The sequence below is a fragment of the Oncorhynchus masou genome, chromosome 31 (assembly GCF_036934945.1).
Source record: "Oncorhynchus masou masou isolate Uvic2021 chromosome 31, UVic_Omas_1.1, whole genome shotgun sequence".
In the NCBI taxonomy this organism is placed as follows: domain Eukaryota; kingdom Metazoa; phylum Chordata; class Actinopteri; order Salmoniformes; family Salmonidae; genus Oncorhynchus; species Oncorhynchus masou.
In genome coordinates, this window is record NC_088242.1 from 71,267,387 (window position 1) to 71,290,184 (window position 22,798).

A 22,798-nucleotide genomic window follows, 5' to 3' on the forward strand; every position below is an offset into this window, starting at 1 on the left:
GAGTTATAGCTGTTTTCATATTGGAATAAATAAACAGTCAATTCAGCATGTATCCAAGACTCTTATCTTGATTGATGATTTTCTTTAGTAGTTTTTGTTTGATTTCTCAGTTATTTACTTGTCTAGAGTCTCTCCTCGGCCTGTGTTTGTGAGCACAGACCACCCTGGTTTTGTGTGTGTGTGTGTGTGTGTGTGTGTGTGTGTGTGTGTGTGTGTGTGTGTGTGTGTGTGTGTGTGTGTGGAGTTCTGCAGAGTAACTGTCCTCCACTGAGACTTGGCTGGCGTGGGGGTGGAGCTGGGGTTGTGCACTTTTGAGATTTAACAGGAATGCTTTGGGGATCGCTGTGTTTTTCAGATTTCACTCCCAACTCCCCTTTGGAAGTGGGAGGTAAGGGGAAAAGAGCCGTTGGGTCCTCAGTGAGAGCAACGTGATACCCTTGTCCATCCGGCTCCCTGTTACCTGACTGCGGTTCTTGTTCTCTCCCTCCACAGAACAATGAAGATCAAGTGGCATTCCAGGTGGGAGGGGGACTTTCTACTCTGGAACAGATTCTACAGGTAGTCACTGCAACCTCCACCCCCACCGCAGTCTCACGCATTCCAATCAAGTGAGTTCCAGCTTTTACATTCAAATACAGCTAACCTAGTCTCCACACACACTGTCTTCTGATACACTTTCTATTCAGATTAGAGGGTTTTACACAAACTACACTATATATACAAAAGTATGTGGACACCCCTTCAAATTAGTGGATTCGGCTATTTCAGCCACACCCGCTGCTGACAGGTGTATAAAATTGAGCACACAGCCATGCAATCTCCATAGGTAAACATTGACATGGCCTTACTGAAAAGCTCAGACATTCAACGTGGGACCGTCATGAGATGCCACGTTTCCAGCAAGTCAGTTCGTCGGATTTCTGCCCTGCTAGTGCTGTTATTGTGAAGTGGAAAAGTCTAGGAACAACAACGGCTCAGCCGCAAAGTGGTAGGCCACACAAACTCACTGAACGGGACGTCGAGTGCTGAGGCGTGTAGCTTGTAAAAATAGTCTGTCCTTGGTTGTAACACTCACGACCGAGTTCCAAACTGCCTCTGGAAGCAATGTCAGCACAATAACTGTTCGTCTGGAGCTTCATGAAATGGGTTTTCATGGCAGAGCAGCCGCACACAAGCCTAAGATCACCATGCTCAATGCCAAGTGTTGGCTGGAGTGGTATAAAGCTTGCCGCCATTGGACTCTGGAGCAGTGGAAACATGAATCAGGCTTCACAATCTGGCAGTCCGACAGGCATTGGCGGATGCCAGGAGAATGCTACCTGCCCGAATGCATAGTGCCAACTATAAAGTTTGGATGAGGAATAATGACTTGGGGCTGTTTTTCATGGTTCAGTCTAGGCCCCTTACTTCCAGTGAAGGGAAATCTTAACGCTACAGCATACAATGACATTCGAGACGATTCTGTGCTTCCAACTTTGTGTGGCAATAGTTTGGGGAAAGCTCATTTCTGTTTCAGCATGACGATGCCCCTGTGTAAAAAGCGAGGTCGATACAGAAATGGTTTGTTGAGATCGGTGTGTAAGAACCTGACTGGCCTGCACAGAGCCCTGATCCTCAACCCCATCGAAATCCTTTGCAATGAATTGGAACGCCGACTGCAAGCCAGGCCTAATCGCCCAACATCGGTGCCCGACCTGCTTTTGTGACTGAATGTAAACAAGTCCCCGCAGTAATTTTCCAAAATCTAGTGGAAAGTCTTCCCAGAAGAGTAGAGGCCGTTATCGCAGCAAAGGGGCACCAACTCCATATTAATGCCCATGGTTTTGGAAAGAGATGATGAGCAGGTGTCCACATACTTTTGGTCAAGTAGTGTATAATGACACTATGTTTTAATACAAATTGTTCATGAACGGTATGTGGCTGCTGCTTGTGGCTCTGTGAGGGTCATCGTCATTGGTCATAATGCATCTTGCTGACCTCTCGTGATGTCACCTCTGCTGAGACAGCTGTGAGGAAGTGTACGGGATGTCAAATTACTCCATTTACTTTGGCTGGAACCTCCACGGTCCCCATACAATACAACTTCATGAATCCATTGAAATTGACATTTTGTATTTTATTGTCCTTTTTCCATCCCCATATTCCCATACTCTTCACAACCAATATCCTGGCCTATTGCTGCGCTCATGAGTCATGAGCCGACATTTCACTGTCTGTCGTCCAACCCGGACCTTCACTTAAAACCCATGAGCCTTACCAGCTGCTGTGTAAGCCTCTAAAGACATGTTCCACACTCTGACCTCCGTGACAGCTCTCCTCTGTTTACAATTTGTGATGTTTTTGCAATTGTGTAAAGTGAGTGAGGTAACCTCAACCCTTCCTTTTATTTCTCTGTTTATAGTGCTCGTATCTCAATCAATACTTTCAGAATGGATCATGAATAATAATGCACCCTTTTTAGAAGGAGAAAGGGATTACATTTTGGTCATCTATTTTGTGTTCATTCTTTTCTGTTGATATACAGAAAGGCCATGTGTCTAATCCATCAGAAGGACTCTGTCGTGGTTTTGAGTTGTGGGTCTGGAGTTAGTGTGGCCTGCCAGTAGATAATCTCGGAGAGACCGCCATTCTCACAACACTGGAACTCTCTAATGGACTGGAATGGCCTCTCTCCTACACTCATTAGCATTTAGTGTTTCCCAAACCTCTACTAATGGACAAATGCTTCTTATATTTCTAATGCTTTTAAATACGGCCATCTCGTGTTTATAGATTTTTTTTTAAATAAAAAATTATTCACTCCATCACTAATCCTGGAGAATTTGAAGCAGACTTCCATATCGTGAGGAATTTTATTAACTTAAATTGGGTGGACAGGTTTTTACTTGTAGGTAGCTAGGAGTCTTTTGCTCACAATTGGACTGTTTCTTCTTGTTGAAGCGGGAGACTACACCCACACTCACTGTTGTTCCTACGCTTTGAGACAGCCACTTGACGTACAGAGGAAGAGGAGTTGAATAAGATCAGAGGTACTTCTTTCATCCTCTGCCGGGCTCCTAGTCCAATCCAGAGCTGAAGTGTGCCATGTCTAGTGACAAAGGAATGGCCTCCCTGTTACCTTCTTTCAGGACTCAATTACCACCTTGTCTGAACATGTTGAAAATAACTTCTTCAGATCTTCTAGAAATATACATAAGACTGAGGACACTATTTCAAGCATGAAGGGGCAGGTCACTCCTGTGGGGTCATCACAAATAGGAATGTTAGAATGTAACCTTCCTAAAGTAAAGCTCAAGAAAGTTATCCAGTTCTGTTGACAGTTCTTAGTATGTGTTCCACTTGATAAAGTGGTATTATATGTTGAATAGTACATAATAACAGTATATTCATGATGTTACCAGTTGCAAAGCAGACAACGTGTTGCCAGTTCCTGTCTACCCAGCACCTGTGGGCTCAGGTTGTGATAGGCTAGCTGTCTTTGGGCTGTCTCTGCTCTCTCTGTCCTCCATGCTATAGAGTAGAGTGCCTCCTCAGGCCTGGGGTTGTTGTTGGGCCCCTGAGAGCTATGAGCTTGGGTCAGAACTTGTGATAACCCTCTTCCAGAGCACATCAATCCGGCCCCTCAGACATATCTCCCTGTTGCCACTTGCTATAGGCCACCCTCTGCCCCCAGCTGTGCCCTGGACACCATATGTGAACTGATTGCCTCCCATCTATCTTCAGAGCTCATGCTGCTAGGTGACCTAAACTGGGACATGCTTAACACCCCGGCCATCCTACAAACTAAGCTTGATGCCCTCAATCTCACACAAATGATCAATGAACCTACCAGGTACAACCCCAAATCTATAAATACGGGCACCCTCATAGATATCATCCTAATCAACTTGCCCTCCAAATACACCTCTGATGTTTTTAAGATCTCAGCGATCACTGCCTCATTTCCTGCATCCGTAATGGGTCCGCGGTCAAACGACCACCCCTCATCACTGTCAAACCATCCTTAAAACACTTCAGCGAGCAGGCCTTTCTAATCGACCTGGCCCGGGTATCCTGGAAGGATATTGACCTCATCCCGTCAGTAGAGGATGCCGGGTCATTCTTTAAAAGTGCCTTCCTCACCATCTTAAATAAGCACGCCCCATTCAAAACATGTAGAATCAGGAACAGATATAGCCCTTGGTTCTCTCCAGACCTGACTGCCCTTGACCAGCACGAAAACATCCTGTGGCATTCTGCATTAGCATAGAATAGCCCCTGTGATATGCAATTTTTCAAGGAAGTTAGGAACCAATATACACAGCCAGTTAGGAAAGCTAATGCTAGCTTTTTCAAGCAGAAATGTGCATCCTGTAGCACAAACTCAAAAAGGTTCTGGGACACTGTAAAGTCCATAGAGAATAAAGAGCACCTCCTCCCAGCTGCCCACTGCACTGAGGCTAGGAAACACTGTCACCACCAATAAATCCACTATAAATAAGAATTTCAATAAGCATTTCTCTACTGCTGGCCATGCCTTCCACATGCTACCCCTAACCCGGTCAACAGCCCTGCACTCCCCACAGCAACTCGCCTAAGCCTCCCCATTTATCCAGATAGCTAATGTTCTGAAAGAGCTGCAAAATCTGGACCCCCTACAAATCAGCCGGGCTAGACAATCTGGACCGTCTTTCTAAAAATTATCTGCCGAAATTGTTGCAACCCCTATCACTAGCCTGTTCAACCTCTTTCGTATCATCTGAGATTCCCAAAGATTGGAAAGCTGCCGTGGTCATCCCAAAGATTGGAAAGCTGCCGTGGTCATCCCCATCTTTAAAGTGGGAGACACTCTAGACCCAAACTGCTACAGACCTATATCTATCCTACCCTGCCTTTCTAAGGTCTTAGAAAGCCAAGTTAACAAACAGATTACCGACCATTTCGAATTCCACCGTACCTTCTCTACTATGCAATCTGGTCTCAGAGCTGGTCATGGGTGCACCTCAGCCACGCTCAAGGTCCTAAGTGATATCATAACCGCCATCGATAAGAGACATTACTGTGCAGCCGTACTCATCAAATCAAATGGATTTATATAGCCCTTCGTACATAAGCTGATATCTCAGTGCTCTACAGAAACCCAGCCTAAAACCAGAAACAGCAAGCAATGCAGGTGTTGAAGCACGTTGGCTAGGAAAAACTCCCTAGAAAGGCCAAAACTTAGGGAGAAACCTAGAGAGGAACCAGGCTATGAGGGGTGGCCAGTCCTCTTCTGGCTGTGCCGGGTGGAGATTATAACAGAACATGGCCAAGATGTTCAAATGTTCATAAATGACCAGCATGCTCAAATAATAGGTCTGGGACAGGTAGCATGTCCGGTGAACAGTTGAAACTGGAGCAGCAGCACGGCCAGGTGGACTGGGGACAGCAAGGAGTCATCATGCCAGGTAGTCCTGAGGCATGGTCCTCATCAACCTGGCTAAGGCTTTTGACTGTCAATCACCACATTCTTATTGGCAGACTCAACAGCCTTGGCTTCTCAAATGATTGCCTTGCTTGGTTTACCAACTACTTCTCTGATAGAGTTCAGTGTGTCATATCGGAGGGCCTGTTGTCCGGACCTCTGGCAGTCTCTGTGGGGGTGCCACAGGGTTCAATTCTCGGGCTGACTCTGTTCTCTGTATACATCAATGATGTCGCTCTTGCTGCTGGTGATTCTCTGATCCACCTCTACGCAGACGACACCATTCTGTATAATTCTGGCCCTTCTTTGGACACTGTGTTAACCAACCTCCAGACGAGCTTCAATGCCATACAACTCTGCTTCCGTGGCCTCCAACTGCTCTTAAATGCAAGTAAAACTAAATGCATGCTCTTCAACCGATCACTGCCCGCACCTGCCCGCCCGTCCAGCATCACTAATCTGGATGGCTCTGACTTAAATGTGGATAACTACAAATACCTAGGTGTCTGGTTAGACTAAACTCTCCTTCCAGACTCACATTAAGCATCTCCAATCCAAAATTAAATCTAGAATCGGCTTACTATTTCGCAACAAAGCATCCTTCCCTCATGCTGCCAAACATACCCTCGTAAAACTGACCATCCTACGGATCCTTGACTTTGGCGATGTCATTTACAAAATAGCCTCCAACACTCTACTCAACAAATTGGGTGTAGTCTATCACTGTGCCATCCATTTTGTCACCAAATCCCCATATACTACCTACCACTGCGACCTGTACGCTCTCGTTGGCTGGCCCTCACTTCACTCTCGTCGCCAAACCCACTGTCTCCAGATCATCTACAAGTCTCTGCTAGGTAAAGCCCGCCTTATCTCAGCTCACTGGTCATCATAGCAGCACCCACTCGTAGCACGCGCTCCAGCGGGTATATCTCACTGGTCACCCCCAAAGCCAATTCATCCTTTTGGCCACCTTTTCTTCCAGTTCTCTGCTGCCAATGACTGGAACGAACTGCAAAAATCACTGAAGCTGGAGACTCCTATCTCCCTCACTAGCTTTAAGCACCAGCTGTCAGAGCAGCTCACAGATCACTGCACCTGTACATAGTCAATCTGTAAACAGCCCATCCAACTCCCTCATCCCCATACTGTATTTATTTATTTATTTCTCTTGCTCCTTTGCACCCCAGTATCTCTACTTGCACATTCATCTTCTGCACATCTACCATTCCAGTGTTTAATTGTTATATTGTAATTACTTTGCCACCATGGCCTATATATTGCCTTAACTCCCTTAATTAATCTCATTTGCACTCACTGTATATAGACTTTTTGTTTTATTTTTTTCTACTGTATCATTGACTATGTTTTGTTTATTCCATGTGTAACTCTGTGTTGTTCTATAGGTCGAACTGCTATGCTTTATCTTGGCCAGGTCGCAGTTGCAAATGAGAACTTGTTCTCAACTATCCTACCTGGTTAAATAAAGGTTCAATTAAAAACAGATATAAAAAATCAAGCCCACACTCATAGTAGTCCTGTACATGGTTAAACATGTATTACACCCACATTCATTATATATAAACACACACCTTTACAATTTGGGGGAAATGTAAGGGATTCAGGGCAAGGGATGGGAATATTGGGAGCCAGTGATGAGATTCAACACAAGGACATGGCCCGTCTGTCCACTAATCACTGTTGTTCATCTGGGTGGCTGTATGGCGTAATGGTCGGCGTCTGTGAGATAGACGCTAACCCCAGCGCTTGCTACATTATCTGTTTACAGTAATGCTGCCGTATTGATCGCCTCCTCTCAGATAAGCTGAGTGATTTACAAAAAAGTCAACTGCAGAGTCGGAGATGCTTGGGTAATATTACCCCCCTGGGAGGCCCACTCCTACTTGTTACCATTACATTAATGAGCTAATTCCTCTGAGGCTCGGCTAATGTCCCTGTGTAACCCTGTGGCCGCTGGATCCATGTCTAGACGAGCAGAGTAACAACTCTCATTAACATCAATATAACACAGTATATATGATATACCAGAGATTTTTACCTGCAAAGTCATCCATAAACCAAATGGTCTTGTGTGTGAAGATGATCCTTAATTGTTCTCCACCCGGATTACCTTTATCACAATCTTTCTGCTAAATGTGCATATTCAAATCTCAAGGTGAGGGAGTATTTTTAAGAAAAAATAAACCTGCTAGTTGAAACAGAGAAAAATATACATCCATTGTTGGATGAATTTTAACAATGCTCTCTCAAAATTGAAAGGTACTCGCACATTTGAGTTATCTCTGCAGCAGGTGCATGGCAACAGTTGAATAAGATGAGAAAAAAGAAGAAACCCACACATTGTCTTGCTAGTATCACTGCTCTTTGAGCTTTACGTATCTTCTTCAAGGCCTTGCATGTGTGAGCCCTACTCTGTGTGAATGTGTTTTCTCTTTGTGATTCTGAGTGGAGAGTGTGTTGTGCTCCCTTGGGGAGGAGGGGGCAGAGCTGTCTAAAATAAGCTGTAAATGATCACAGATCCTCACCAGGCAAAACCACAGCTTTGCTCTCTCTGCCTCTGGAGACACTTATCTTCAGCATCATTATTATTATATGTTGAGGAAATGTTTTGTCCCAGTCTGGAGGTGTGGTTAGTTGGGGGGGGGGGGGTAAACAGAGGTGCCGTTCTGGCCCTGTTTTCAATCTTTATTAGCACAACCTTCCTCACTTTGGGGAAATCCCTGCATGATCTAATTAGCAAAAGCAAAGTTTCCACATCACTACTTTAACAAATCTGACACTTCTCAGATGTGTAATTCTGTCAAGGAAAGATGGATACATTCTTCAAGAATTCCAACCTTGTGTCAACTACTGTGTGTTTATGGGACATGTCCCTGTGTCTCCCAGTAGGGGTCACTGGGGAGTAGAGGAGGAGAGAGACAGGACCGGGGGGAGTTTCTCCCAGTGATGTCTGGGCTCAGCACAAGAGAAGAGAAGCTAACGTCAGAACAGACAGACTGACCCACCCGAAGGGCTGAAGAGGTCGTAACTTTTAGAGTTCTATTTGAGAGAATCGGGAGAGGACACTTGATGATACAATTCAGTTGGACTGTGGTATCTGGTATCTGTTTTACCACATTGAAAATTAAACAGGCTTATTTTTAAGCTTTTTAGTTTTAGAGAGAGGTCTTAACTCCCGAGGAGGCTCTCGAGTGGCGCAGCGGTCTAAGACACTGCATCTCAGTGCGAGAGGCGTCACTACAGACCCTTGTATCACAACCGGCTATGATTGGAAGTCCCTATAGTGGTGCACAATTATCCCAGAGTCGTTAGGGTTTGGCCGGGGTAGGCCGTCATTGTAAATAAGAATTTGTTCTTTACCAACTTGCCTAGTTAAATAAAGGTTAAATAAAGGTTAAATAAAATGAATAGTCCAGTGCCACTGCTATGCTAGGACACTGCATGTTAAAACACTCTTATAGTTAGTTACCCACCTCAGTCACATGACTGAGTGTATGCTGTGTAATCAAAGCTGCTACCTTAGGTTTCATTTCAGGATGTCGTTATATGGTGTGAGTGTGTGATGCATGAAGGCTCATCAGATTACTCCCAGTTCATACCCAGCCAGTGTGGAACGTCTTGGAAGCACTCAGGGTATCGGAAAGATCAACAGAAGAATCAAAGGAAGTGTCATTTAGATAGCAGTGAATGAAGGGATTGTTTGACAGCACCAGGAAATGGATTTGCTCCTCACCTTGTATTTTGGCTTAGGGTTAGTTTTCTTTCCATGAACACACATTTTCCCTGTTGAAAAGCAGGGATTCAACCTGATCTGGAAGTTGGTCAGATTTCTGCAGCATTGCCATGGTCAGGCCTGACTGGGCACATAGGAAAAGCACTGAGATGTTGGGAAACGTGAGCTTGAGGTTCAGGTGGAACGATCTCCTGCTTGATAACCCAGTAACAAAAGCATAAAGAGTCTTTTACATGGATGATGTTCTATTATCTTTGCAAGAAGGGACGACTTCTGAAAATTGGAAACATTTACCTGTAAGGGGAGTCTACCTGGTATTTTCCTAGTACCCTAAACTATTGTGCAGTTTCTGTTGTGTTTTGTTTTCTGTTGTGTCTTGAGCCCTAAGTGTTTTCTGGGATATTAGGGCAGTACTATACTGCGGGGGGTCCTGACCTTTGCTCTAATTTTCCCTTCCCAGCCATCTGTCTATCAGCCCCTGGGATACTCTATGGATTCTGGGATGGTTTAAACTTAAGAGTTTTAATTCAGCCACAGAGATCAGTGACACTCCCAATCCCCCAGCCCCCTTGTCATGTCCGAGCCTGTCGGCCACCCACGGTGATCCCCACAGGGCTCCATGGTGTATGGTTGTCCCAGGGGGCTGGCCCAGAATACTGTGTGCTCTAGTCCAGTCTATGTGTCTTTAGTCTCTATCTAGCCCTTTACAATAGCTCCTGTCTTGAGGTGGCTGTGTGTCTATGGCCTCATCAGAACAGGAGGGTGGTTTGCTGTGGCCGGCCGTCTGAGGTTAAGCAGTTTAGAGTAGGTGAGCAGATTGCACTACTAATTATCTACATCTCTCCAGGCTTCTTATTCTTCTCTCTCTCTCTCTCTCTCTCTCTCTCTCTCTCTCTCTCTCTCTCTCTCTCTCTCTCTCTCTCTCTCCTCTCTCCTATTTCCCATCTCTTGCTCTCTCTCCGCAACCTGTCAGTATGGGCCATCAGTGGAACCTAATCCAGTGTCTACAAAATAAGGTTTCATTAATCCCAGATTAACAATGTACCTGTTGTATCTCCCGCTGGGTGTAGTCTGGCGGTTGGTGCAGGCACCAAATCCTTGGGTCCGGCAGTGGGTGTGGCATGCTGTCAAATGAGCACCCAGAGCTGTGAAGGTATGCTGCCTGTTAGGATGGACTGGCATACGTGGATCAACCAACGCCGCCTACATAGTGCATGGGTAACACGAGATGGAATAGCATGGCCCCTTACCAAATTGCTCCTCAAAATCTTTGAAATAGGCTGTCATCAAGGGGGCACGGCAACAGATTCCAGGGACAGGGAGGATATCAGGTGTCATGCTAATTAAGCTCAATTAGGTTGGAGGGAGCTAAAGATGGATCACTGAGATTTCTCATTGCATGAGCTGCTGTAAGGACATTACTCAAACGTACCTCTGACAGTCGCCATTTGTTTAGCGGGCCTAAAACATGCCTGATTAGCTGTGTTACAAAGCAATTGCATGCTCATTACATGAGTAGTTAACTGAGTCGATTGTGAGAAGTCAGTGGAATTTCATGACTCCAGATCTGACTCTGGTTGAGAGTGTGGTGATCAGGGGTGCAAAGCTACCGGTAATTTACCAAAGTTACCCGAATCTTCCGGAAATTGGGAAATTAACGGGTAATCTATGTAAATCTATGGTATTTTTGCTAATTTTATACATGAATATATGTGTGTGTGTGTGTGTGTGTGTGTGTGTGTGTGTATGTGTGTAAGTATGCATGCATGTATGTATGTGTCAATTTCTTTATTGTAAATGTTTGGCAGTTGTGAAAAAAAGTTAATAGTTGGAAGAGTTGTGGAGTCAAATGAAAATAATACCATTGTTGATTAGATCTTTTTTTCATTAATTATTTTCTCTTGAACCATATGGTCTATCTACTAGATCTACTTTTTTTAATACTATATGAATTTATTTTAAATTAAAAAATATATATATTTTTAAAAATGTGTGTGTATACATTTTTTTTTTTAAATGTAATGTATTATTCATATATAGTATAAAAAAATATATGTGTCCATGAGTTTCTAGTAGATGGACCATATGGTTCAAGAGAAAATAATTAATGAAAAAAATAATTAATCAACAATGGTATTATTTTCATTGTATATATAACTTACTCCTTTATTTCAGCATGATATATATAGGATATATCATGCCGAAACCCTGATATTAAACACCTAGTTTTCACTAAATGTATGGTTTATATTTAGGATAATGTTTTACAGCTTTGTCATTCTATTATATATATATTTTTTAAATCATCTTATTTGATTATTGTATTTATTTTACATGTGACGAGGCCACACAAGAAGGCCAAAGAGGATCATTTGAAGTACCAAAAAGGGCCACCAGATGTCTTGTGAAAAATTACATAAAATCCTTAAATTACCACAATTCTTGTAGTTTACCAGTAAACATTCAAAAGTTTCCTTTAATATACCCTCCTTTTGCAAACTTAGTGGTGATTCTAATGGGAATGGAATTGAATTAAAGACTAAAATCATCAATATAATCATTGCTATAAAATGAAATGTGCATTCTATATAGTTAGATGGATCATTTTCAGCATACATTTGCAATGTTAACTTGTACAGCAACATTTTCCTTTGGATCCATCTTGGTTCCTCTCACATGGGTTTCTTGTAGAGAATGGAAGCAGTCGACGGCTGTTTTTCTCCCTAATAAGATTAGAGTAAATAAATTAGGGATGTGCCCTTTAATCTGCTGGTTAAGAGTGGCAGCCACCTGGGGACTGGCCTCTCCCCCCATCTTCCTACATGGATAAAGACATTCTGGGCAGGGCATCCTCTACTTATACATGGTGAAGAAACAGGGTGCTATGGTTGACAGGTTTTTATGGACACTGTGAAGATGGTGTTTGCTTATTTCATGCGTTGCTTTTGTAGCCTAATATTTACAAGATCTTTTTTAAATATTGACCTTGCCTTTTTTTGTAAGGTTGTCGTTCATATTCCGTTTGACTGCTCTGATGCTATCCCTCTCCTCATAATTTGTATAACGTCTTATAGATTTCCCAGGCCTTTTCATGTCGAAGCTGTAACAGGATCAGCCCAACCCTGTCATTTGACCAGGTGACCTGACACCCTGCTATTGCGTCTTGTTTAATTCAATAAGGACACCTTACATTCCATCACAGTACCTGAAGGAATATTCATATGAAACTGACTTTCTCCCCACTGTGTCAGGCATGGGAATGACAATGGCTTGGTTTAATCTCTGTACGTTAATTATTCTAGTTCTTTTCTATCTGCATTGTTAGTAAGGGCCTGTAAGTAAGCATTTCACTGTTAGTCTACACCTGTTGTTTACTAAGCATGTGATAAATAACATTTGATTTGATATGGACTTATTAAAAGCAGCACAGCATCAGACTGAGAGGAAAACTAGTATTTCATTCAATTGGTACCGTCTTTCTAAAGATGGTGGTATTATGTCAGTGAAAACGGGACTTCTTGCCGAGTTACTCAATCATGGATCTGTTTTTTTTTGGGGGGGGGGGGGGGGTCAGGGTCAGTCAGGCAGGCAGCCCCGGTGCTGGTCGGCTGCCCAGAGAGCACAGTTTGGTGGGGTTCTCACGTTACTTCACTCTGGCCCAATAGAGGTTGTGTTATCATTCCACTCAACCATGATGGCTGTCTTATCCTAACCACTCCATTTCAATACTTAATACTTTTTTATTAGTTTTATTTTACCTTTGTTTAACTCGGCAAGTTAGTTAAGAACAAATTCTTATTTACGATGACTGCCTAGGAACAGTGGGTTAACTGCCTTGTTCAGGGGCAGAACAACAGATTTTTACCTTGTCAGCTCGGGGATTCGATCTAGCAACCTTTTGGTTCCTGACCCAACTCTAACCACTAGGCTACCTACCGCCCCTTGTTATATACTTTATATCAATATAACATAATGAGTGTGTTTTGGTGCTTGACACATAAACCGATGTCATTAAGTAGTGATTGGCAGAAACCGGGATCAACACACCAGGTGTGGTTTGTGTTTCCTCAGGAATGTGTTGATAAATGGTGGTGGAAAAGACCCAAACATTTTATTTGGCTAGAAAGCCCATACACATATGGCATATGATACCCATACAGTAAGATGCTTACTGTAAAAATGTTTAGTAAGCAAGTTTTGGCGTGCTTAACCACTATTTGGAAATGTTCCCATAACTCACAATGTAATGCTTCTCAGATTATCACCACATTCTATGTCTTACAGCTTTACACTACATTGTCAATAGTGATATGGAGCAAATGACAGATCTGCCCACTAGCATATGAAACAACTGGAATATTTTGGTCACGAGGAAGTTATTGGCAGACCTATCCACCTAGGCCTACATCAGTCTCTGATATTTTGTCTCTATATGCCGACTAGGTTGGAGTCTAAATGCGTTGCAGATGTGAAGGTTGCAGTAGATATCAAAATGTTTACCAGTTGAAATAAACATGGCCTACTTTAGAATAGGAAAGCCAGATTCCATTATTCCTCAGAGCAGATAGGACACGCCACTCTGCTATTGGCTAAAATATACAGTTGTCAGAAAATATTAAGTGATGAAAGAAGGGCGAGGGGGAGCAGCAGTCAAGAGTAAAATGATTAATCAGGTATCTGTAACATTAATCGTCTCTGGGGCTTGTTTAAAGCAGACATAATACAGAGGCATGTTCCGCTCACTGCTCTGCTTTGTCTGGCTGTACCTTGGGGCTCTGAGCTGAAGAGCTGCTGAGAGGAATTGCCTTATCTCCACAGAGGAAACACTACAGGATCTGACTCCAGATTGGACTGCCCGGCACTGTGATTGCAGATTCCATCCAGCAGCTTCTCTGGTTATGCAGATCTCTTGTCTTATTACTGTCCCACTCTGGATAAGGAATTGACGAGTGAGGTAGTTTCGTTGTAAGCATAAGTAGTAGTTAATATAACTGGGTTCCTGAATGTTGCTTTCCGTCTCTTGCTGTCAGTGATGTATATGCTTTCAACTCTGCCAAAGATAAAACAACCTTTTAAGGAACCACACACTTGGTGTAGTGCGTTTTGGTTTCTTGATAACTTGAGAGCCATGTCAATGCCCGTGATAAACTCCTAAACTGTATCTCGTGTTGTTTTGAATGAGCTGTATAGAGCGTAACATTCTGCCTTGAACTATTTAGTTTTACTTGTGACAAGTGATTCATCTTGTTGTCTCTCTCTCTCCTCTCAGGTCTCTATGTGCTGCTATAAACACCTACTATCTGGCATGCTCTCGCTGCCACCTCAACTGCACATATGTTATCTTCAGCAACAAGATAGCCTTCCTCATGGACCTGCTGCTACATCAGCTTACAGTAAGTGTCCTTTCACCACACCATAGAAAACATCTCCTATTACTACCATTATTGATATGTTAACATTACTTAACATATATGTTCTCTCAAACAACACATTATTTTACTTTTACTTATGAAGGTGACATGGCATGATCAGAACTGCAGCCAGTTTACCCAAGGACCAGGCTGTTTAAAGAATCCCTTCCAATGTCTCTGTAAATTCTCCTCCTGGCTACATGCAACACTTAAGTGCTGAAAAACTAGGACCTCATCACCAGCATTTGTTCCTTTCTGGCACTGTGTTAGTAAAAGACAGTGAGAGACACACGCTACAGTATAAATCCTGGCCCAGCCACAGCCACAGGCTTAGCCACGCAGATTAGGGAATGAGAGAGGGAGGGGAAAGAGCAGCCTGTCAGGGAGGCAATATGGCGGCTGGGTTACCTGTCAGCCCATATCCTTCAGCACTCTCTGAGACTGTAAACATCAGCCGACTCCAAACATCTAACGGTGGCGGCTGCACACTTCACAGAACCAGACGAGGCACAGACATGGCCTTTGCTACATGCATGAACTCTATTGGGGCTTCCTTTTCCAGTCCTGAGTTCCAATCCAAAGCTGTCATATTTCCTGAGGGCACAGAGGGGGAGATTAGCCTGTATGCTTCAGTTTATATAAAACATATTCCCACAGCTGCTCTGAGGACTGACATGTTGAACAGCACAATGCTAACTTTTCAAGTTGTGTTGGATAGTTACAAATATGGGGCCCATGAATAGTCCTTGTAAAAACGTGTGTGTGTGTACGTGCGTGCGCACGTGTGTTTGTGTTTGGAAGTGGGTGGGGGTAGCGGGTGCCGCTGTCAGTGCTTGTCCCTCTTTTTAATTAGATTTGTGGAGAATGTTGGTGGACTTACTAACGCTGTCAGCATGCTGCCCTAACCATTAGTCTAAACTAGATGGTCAGGTAAAACGTCTGAAAACATCTCCTTATTTCTACAACACACACACCAAAATGTCACTTATAGTGCCTTCAGAAAGTATTCACACACATGGACTTCTTCCTCATTTAGTTTCAGCCTGAATTGAAAATTGATTACATTTAGGTGTCACTGGCCTACGCACCCATAATGTCTTAGTAGAATTGTGTTTTTTGACATTTTTACAAATTAATTTCAAATGAAAAGCTGAAATGTCTTGAGTCATTGAGTATTCAACCCCTTTTTTATCGCAAGCCTAAATAAGTTTAGGAGTAAAGATTTGTTAACAAGTCATGGACTCACTCTGTTTCCAATAATAGTGTTTAACATCATTTTTTTTTAATGACTACCTCATTTCTGTACCCCAAACATACAATTATCTGTAAAGTCCCTCAGTCGAGCTGCCAATTTCAAACACAGATTCAACCTCAAAGACCAGGGAGGTTTTCCAGTGCCCTGCAAAGAAGGGCACCTATTGGTAGATGGGTAAAAATAAAAAAGCAGATATTGAATATCCCATTGAGCATGGTGAAGTTATTAATTACACTTTGGATGGTGTATCAATACACCCAGTCACTACAATGATACAGGCGTCCTTCCTAACTCAGTTACCAGAGAGGAAGAAAACCACTTAGGGAATTCACGATGAGGCCAATGGTGACTTTAAAACAGTTGCAGAGATGTATGGCTGCGATGGAGAAACTGGGGATGGATCTAAAAGATTGTTGTTAATCTACAATACTAGCCTAATTGACAGAGTAAATGGAGGAAGCCCGTACAAAATTAAATATTCCAAACAACACAACTAGATGAAAGATTAATTCACCTTTCAGCAGGACAATAACCTTAAGCACAAGGCCACGACAAACCTGGAGTTGCTTACCAAGAAAAAGGTGAATGTTAGTTGTGTCTTAAATCTGCTTGAAAATCTATGGCAAGACTTAAATGGATGTCTAGCAATGATCAACATACAACTTGAAAGAATAAGAATAATGTGCAAATATTGTACAATATGGTTGTGCAAAGCTCTTAGAGACTTACCCAGAAAGATTCACAGCTGTAATCGCTACCAAAGGTGATTCTAACATGTATTGACTTAGGAGTGTGAATACTTTACACTACCGGTCAAAACATCTACCATAATTTCCGGACTATAAGCTGCTACTTTATTCCCACACTTTGAACCTCGCGGTTTATACAATGACGCGGCTAATTTATGGATTTTTCCCGCTTTCACAAGATTCATGCCACCAAAAAACTGAGCACCGTCACATAATGTGACGTAAATCGAGCGCGCTCAAACTTCCCATCATTCTGATTACGGTAGTCATTTTGTCACCCTCATCATGGCAAAGACACGGAGAAATGCATATGATGCAGCTTTCAAGTTGAAGGTGATCGATCTGGATGTTGGAAAGGGAAATAGAGCTGCTGCATGGGAGCTTGGCCTTAATGAGTCGATGATAAAATGTTGGAAACAGCAGCGTGAGGAACTGACTCAGTGCAAAAAGACAACAAAAGCTTTCAGAGAGAAGAAAAGCAGATGGCCCAAAGTATTTGCAGCCACTCGACATCAGTGTAAATCGTGCATTTAAGGTGGCGCTCCGTGTTCAGTGGGAGGCTTGGATGACAAGTGGGGAGAAATCCTTCACTAAAACGGGCCGCAGGCGAAGGGCAACTTATGGTCAAGTCTGCCAGTGGGTCCTGACAGCGTGGAGCATTGTCAAAAATCCACTATCATCAACGGGTTTCGAAAGGCTGGACTGCTGCAGGGAGGGGTGGCAGGTAGCCTAGTTGTTAGAGCGTTGGACCAGTAACCAAAAGGTTGCAAGATCAAATCCCTGAGCTGACAAGGTAAAAATCTGTCGTTCTGCCCCTGAACATGGCAGTTAATCCACTGTTCCTAGGCTGTCATTGAAAATAAGAATGTATTCTTAACTGACTTGCCTAGTTAAAGGGATTAAAAAAAGTGAAAATAAATCTCAGCATGTGCATTTCCCACCGTAAAACATGGAGGAGGAGATTTTATGGTGTGGGGGTGCTTTGCTGGTGACACTGTCTGTAATTTTATTTAGAAGTCAAGGCACACTTAACCAGCATGGCTACCACAGCATTCTGCAGCGATACACCAGTCCCACTAAGCACAAACCAGATGGGATATCATTTGTTTTTCAACAGGACAATGACCCAACACACCTCCAGACTGTGTAAGTGCTATTTTACCAAGAAGGAGAGTGATTTAGTGCTGCATCAGATGACCTGGCCTCCACAATCCCCCGACCTCAACCCAATTGAGATGGTTTGGGACCGCAGAGTGAAGGAAAAGCAGCCAAGTGCTTAGGAACTCCTTGAAGACTGTTGGAAAAGCATTGCAGGTGAAGCTGGTTGAGAGTGTGCCAAGAGTGTGCAACGCTGTCATCAAGGCAAAGTGTGGCAACTTTGACGAATCTCAAATAAAACATATATTTTGTTTTGTTTAACACTTTTTGGATTACTGCATGATTCTGTATGTGTTATTTCATAGTTTTGATGTCTTAACTAATATTCTACAATGTAGAAAATAGTAAAAAAAATAAAGATAAACCCTTGAATGAGTAGGTGGTTCTAAAACATTTGAACGGTAGTGTATGTAAATTAGATATTTGCTATTGCTCACCATATGTCTGCTGCAGAGAGAAAAGAGAGAGCATGAGAAAACAACAAGTTTTGATCGGTCAGTGAAGTAAAATTGCTAAAAACATGTTGGCTCACCATTTAACAAGAAGAGCTATAGGATGGGAAAATACTGTAGTACAGCCAACTAGCTCTAGCTAATGCTGCCTACAGTACAAATCGATACTTTTAGCCAATTATCGATATATCATCCAAAAATAAAACATCACAAGTACCTTTGGTCTTTATATACCCTGAATCTCTCTAAAAAATATCTTTATTAATAAATGTTTATCAGATGCTTGTGCTCTTCTAAATCATGTCAGAACTTGGAGCATACTGCTTCCTCTTTCAGCCCTTATTTGTCTAAGGTGAGGGTAAGGGGAGCATTTAGTTAATCCCACAGATGGTTAATACAGAACCCTCCCCTATGTTAGCTCCAGTCCAGTGGTTTTCTCCACAGAGTCTCAGTATTCGGGTTGGCTTTCTTTGTTACCAGAGAGGGAATACCTCTGAGACCTCTCATATGGTAGCAGTCTGGCACGGCAACAGTAACCATGTCACACTGATTGATAACTACTGATTTTATGGCACACAATGATGAATTATACAATAACACGTGTGTTGTTTATGGCATGGTGTATCAGGATTCCAACCAATACAAATGGCCTTTGCCGGTAAACAAAAGAAAGGGATATGTCCTCCATCTTAATTGTCTGTGTTCTAGAAGGCAGGCTGAGGTTTAAATGACCAGGGCCCAGATTCACGAAACCTGCCATTTTTCCTTAACTATAGACTTTTGAAGAAAGTTAGTCAAAGTTGCTGTTCCTCAAAAACGTTATTGGAAATGTTTTTCCACTGTTTATTATGCATCTCCTTAAGCAAAAAGTTGAAGAAATTTGATTCTTGAAAATTACGTTTTTGGAGTCCAAGATAGCTAAACCCTTGTCTTAAATTCTGTGCAGTGAGAGAATAAGCTCATTTAATCAATTGAACATGTTTAATTCACTCTCAAACTTCATCTGAAAGTTTCAGTATTGATTTATTTTAAACCCGAGAACATGTTTTAAAACAGTAATCTCAGTAGGAAATATGCTAACATGATTTCCGTTGCGATCTAGATAGCTAGCTAAATCGGTTGCCTAGCAACAAGCATCTTAAAAATTTGTGGAGATATTTGAGAAGTTCGTAAGAATCATTAAATCTTAAGATATTTTTGAGGAATTGCATTTACGAACTTCTTTTTTTTTCTTAAGAAGCGTCTTATGTTTTTGCGGAAGAAGTGTTTTGTGGGGCCTCCTGAGTGGCGCTGTGGTTTAAGGCACTGCATCACAGTGCTATCTCTGCCACTAGAGATCCTGGCCGGCAGGGATGTTCTTGTCCCATCGTGCACTAGTGACTCCTGTGGCGGGCCGGGTGCTATGCATGCTGACGCGGTTGCCAGTTATATGGTGTTTCCTCCGACACTTCAGTGCGGCTGGCTTCCGGGTTAAGCGGACATTGTGTCAAGAAGCAGTGCAGCTTGGCTGGGTTGTGTTTCTGGGGGACGCACGGCTCTCGACCTTGGCCTCTCCCGAGTCCGTACAGGAGTTGCAGCAATTGGACAAGACTGTAACCACCAATTGGATACCACGAAAAAGGGGTAAAAAAAATCAAATAAGTGTTTTGTGACTCTGGGCCAGGGCTTTTGTTGAACTTTTGGGGGATACTGTGACTGCCTTGGGTATTGTCAGTTTTGCACTGTGATCAATCAATGTTGATTTATTTTTTGATAGAGGACTTGTCAAGCTGACAAGGACTTCATTTGGAAGGTATTCAGCCCCCTTCCCTTTTTCCACATTTTCTTACTTTACAACCTTATTCTGAAAAGGGTTAAATAAAACATTTTCCTGAATCTACTCACATTATCCCATAATGACAAAGCTAGAACAGGTTTTTAGAAATGTTTACTAATACATTTTTACTAATAACTTATTACATAACTATTCAGACACAAATCAGGCCTTTATGGTAGTGGCCAGACAGAAGCCACTCCTCAGTAAAAGGTACATGACAGTCCACTAGGAGTTTGCCCAAAAAAGCCAAAAGGACTCTCAGACCATGAGAAACAAGGTTCTCTGGTCTGATGAAGCCAAGATTGAACTCTTTGGCCTGAATGCCAAGTGTCACGTCTGGATGAAACCTGGTTCAACCCCTACGGTGAAGCATGGTGGTGGCATCGTCATACTGTGGGGATGTTTTTCAGTGGCAGGGACTGGGAGACTAGTCAGGATCGAGGGAATGATGAACGGAGCAAAGTACAGTGAGATCCTTGACGATAACCTGCTCCAGAGCGCTCAGGACCTCAGACTGGGGGCGAAGGTTCACCTTCCAACAGGACAACAACCCTAAGCACACAGCCAAGACAACGCAACAGTGACTTCGGGACAAGTCTCTGAATGTCCTTGAGTGGCCCAGCCAGAGCTCGGACTTGAGCTTGATCAAACATCTCTGGAGAGCCTTTCAAATAGCTGTGCAGCGACACTCCCCATCCAACCTGACAGAGCTTGAGAGGATCTGCAGAGAAGACTGGGAGAAACTCCCCAAATACAGGTGTGCCGATCTTGTACCGTCATACCCAAGAAGATTTGAGGCTGTAATCGCTGCCAAAGATTCTTCAACAAAGTATTTGTCAATTTTTTATTTTGAATAAATATGCAAGCATATCTAAAAACCTGTTTTTGCTTTGCCATTATGGGCTATTGTGTGTAGATTGATGAGGGGGAAAAAACAATTTAATCCATTTTAGGATCCGCTGTAACGTAACAATGTGGAAAAAGTCTAGGAGTCTGAATACTTTCCGAATGCACTATACAGTATGTGATACAAGCTTGTTTGAGAATGCAGGTTTCGAGCTACTGGTACAGACTGGTCTGTGACATGGTGGAGGTTTAGAGCTCTTGACTGACCAGTCTTTTCCTCCTTCAGCTGTTCGTCCCAGATGAAGACAAGACCATATTTGGTCGCAGTGTGAACAAGCAGGTGTTTGAGGGACTGACCACCGGCCTGCTGCAGACCAGCGCCACTGTCCTGAGCCTTCTCTGTCCCTATGTCCCTGACTGTGGCCGCGGGGAAGCCCCTCGCATCATGTCACCAGACACCAAGACCTCCCCTATAGAGCCCTTCAACACCCGCGCCCAGGACCTCATCAGGTAAGCTCTTCCTCCTCCTCTCTCTCAAACCACACACCGCTCTATTCTCTCCCACCACCTCCTATGTCCCCCCTCCACTCTCTTACTGACAGGGTTGATGGGGGAACCACTGATATTATAACTTAGTTACTGTCAGAAATAGCCTACAAAATGTCAGCGCTCTTGGAATAGGTCCCAGTGTTTGTATTTGTTTTCCTCCTTGCTCAGGGGCTTTGAGTGAGGGTGAGAGAGGTCGTCCTCTGGCATGTGTCCAAATAGTACTTTTTCACACATTCTGGATCAAAATCTTCAGCAAAGTAATAAGTCATTTTTTTACTTAGGGCAACATAAACAAAGAACACTCCTGGAAGTTTGCAACATCCCCTTGAACTTGGCTTTTGAGTAGCAAGGGCTATGGGCTGTCTCTCCTGGCAACGTGGGGCGGTGAGGAAAGGCAGGCCCGAGCCTTCAGGAAGAGTGGAGTCTTCCAACCATCCCCTCCCACAGCCAATGATTAATTTGACCAGAGCATCTGCACAGGCCCAACTCTCATACTATATCCCAGTCGTAACCCAGGAGACAGGGGAGATCTTGAGGACAAATGGTGTCTAGTAATCCCTGCAAAGCAATGGACGATTTACCTCAACTGCCTCAAATTATGTATATAATGGAAGGGAGGAAATAAGATTAAAAAAAGATGGTAGCTTTTGCAACACTTTTTCTCATTATGGTGAACTGTATATCACACAGAAAGAGAACATCAGCATTCCGCTTCTACGTCTTCATTTCTTATTACCAATCACTCACCAGGCTTTGTACTATACTTATCTCCTACAAGTGTCAGAAATGTACAGATGTGTGTCGCGCATCAATTGTGAAACACAGGGGCAAGACAGAACACTAAACCGCTTTTCAAACAGACTATGGGCCAGCTCCTTTCAGCTTAGGTGAAGCTGTGGAAGAGGATAGTCATAGCATGTTGCCGTGGTTCAAGTGTCAGATGACCTTTTGTGGAGGTTTCACATTTTTTAAATTACCTGACTGGAGTAGGCTGCCATTTTGACTGACAGTCCCAACAAAAAAAGGTATGCTAGCAAGTTAAGGGAGTAAGCTAAGCGGAGACGGAGAGGGAAAGGAATAGATGGATGCCTGTAGCGTAAAACAGTGGCTGGCTTCCTGATTCCTGACTGAGCTGTCTGGTACATCTGGGAGGTCTTGTGATTGACAGCTGAGCCTCCTTGTCTGTCCCTATGGTGGGTAGGGCTAAAGGAGGCTGAGCAGTGGTGGGAGAGGCATACCTTAGCCGTGAGGCAGCCACAGGTCAGCGGACAGTCGGGCCTGTCTCTGGGCTGGCACAGGGGCACAGCCACCCTCTAATGATGCTGTTACCAGTGATATGTGGCTGAGAGAGCAGAGGGAACATGG

The 22,798-nt window shown here is 43.3% G+C and overlaps 1 protein-coding gene across 2 annotated transcripts in view; it reads left to right on the forward strand.

The window, feature by feature from the left end:
- The window catches only part of LOC135524380 (S phase cyclin A-associated protein in the endoplasmic reticulum-like), a 98,580-nt gene that overhangs the window by 55,123 nt on the left and 20,659 nt on the right, over positions 1 to 22,798 (forward strand). For both annotated transcript variants that reach the window (XM_064951853.1, XM_064951854.1), the window contains exons 23-25: positions 493 to 608; positions 14,467 to 14,590; positions 21,171 to 21,394. In XM_064951853.1, coding sequence (XP_064807925.1) covers positions 493 to 608; positions 14,467 to 14,590; positions 21,171 to 21,394 — 464 coding nt within the window. The remainder of the gene's footprint in view (positions 1 to 492; positions 609 to 14,466; positions 14,591 to 21,170; positions 21,395 to 22,798) is intronic.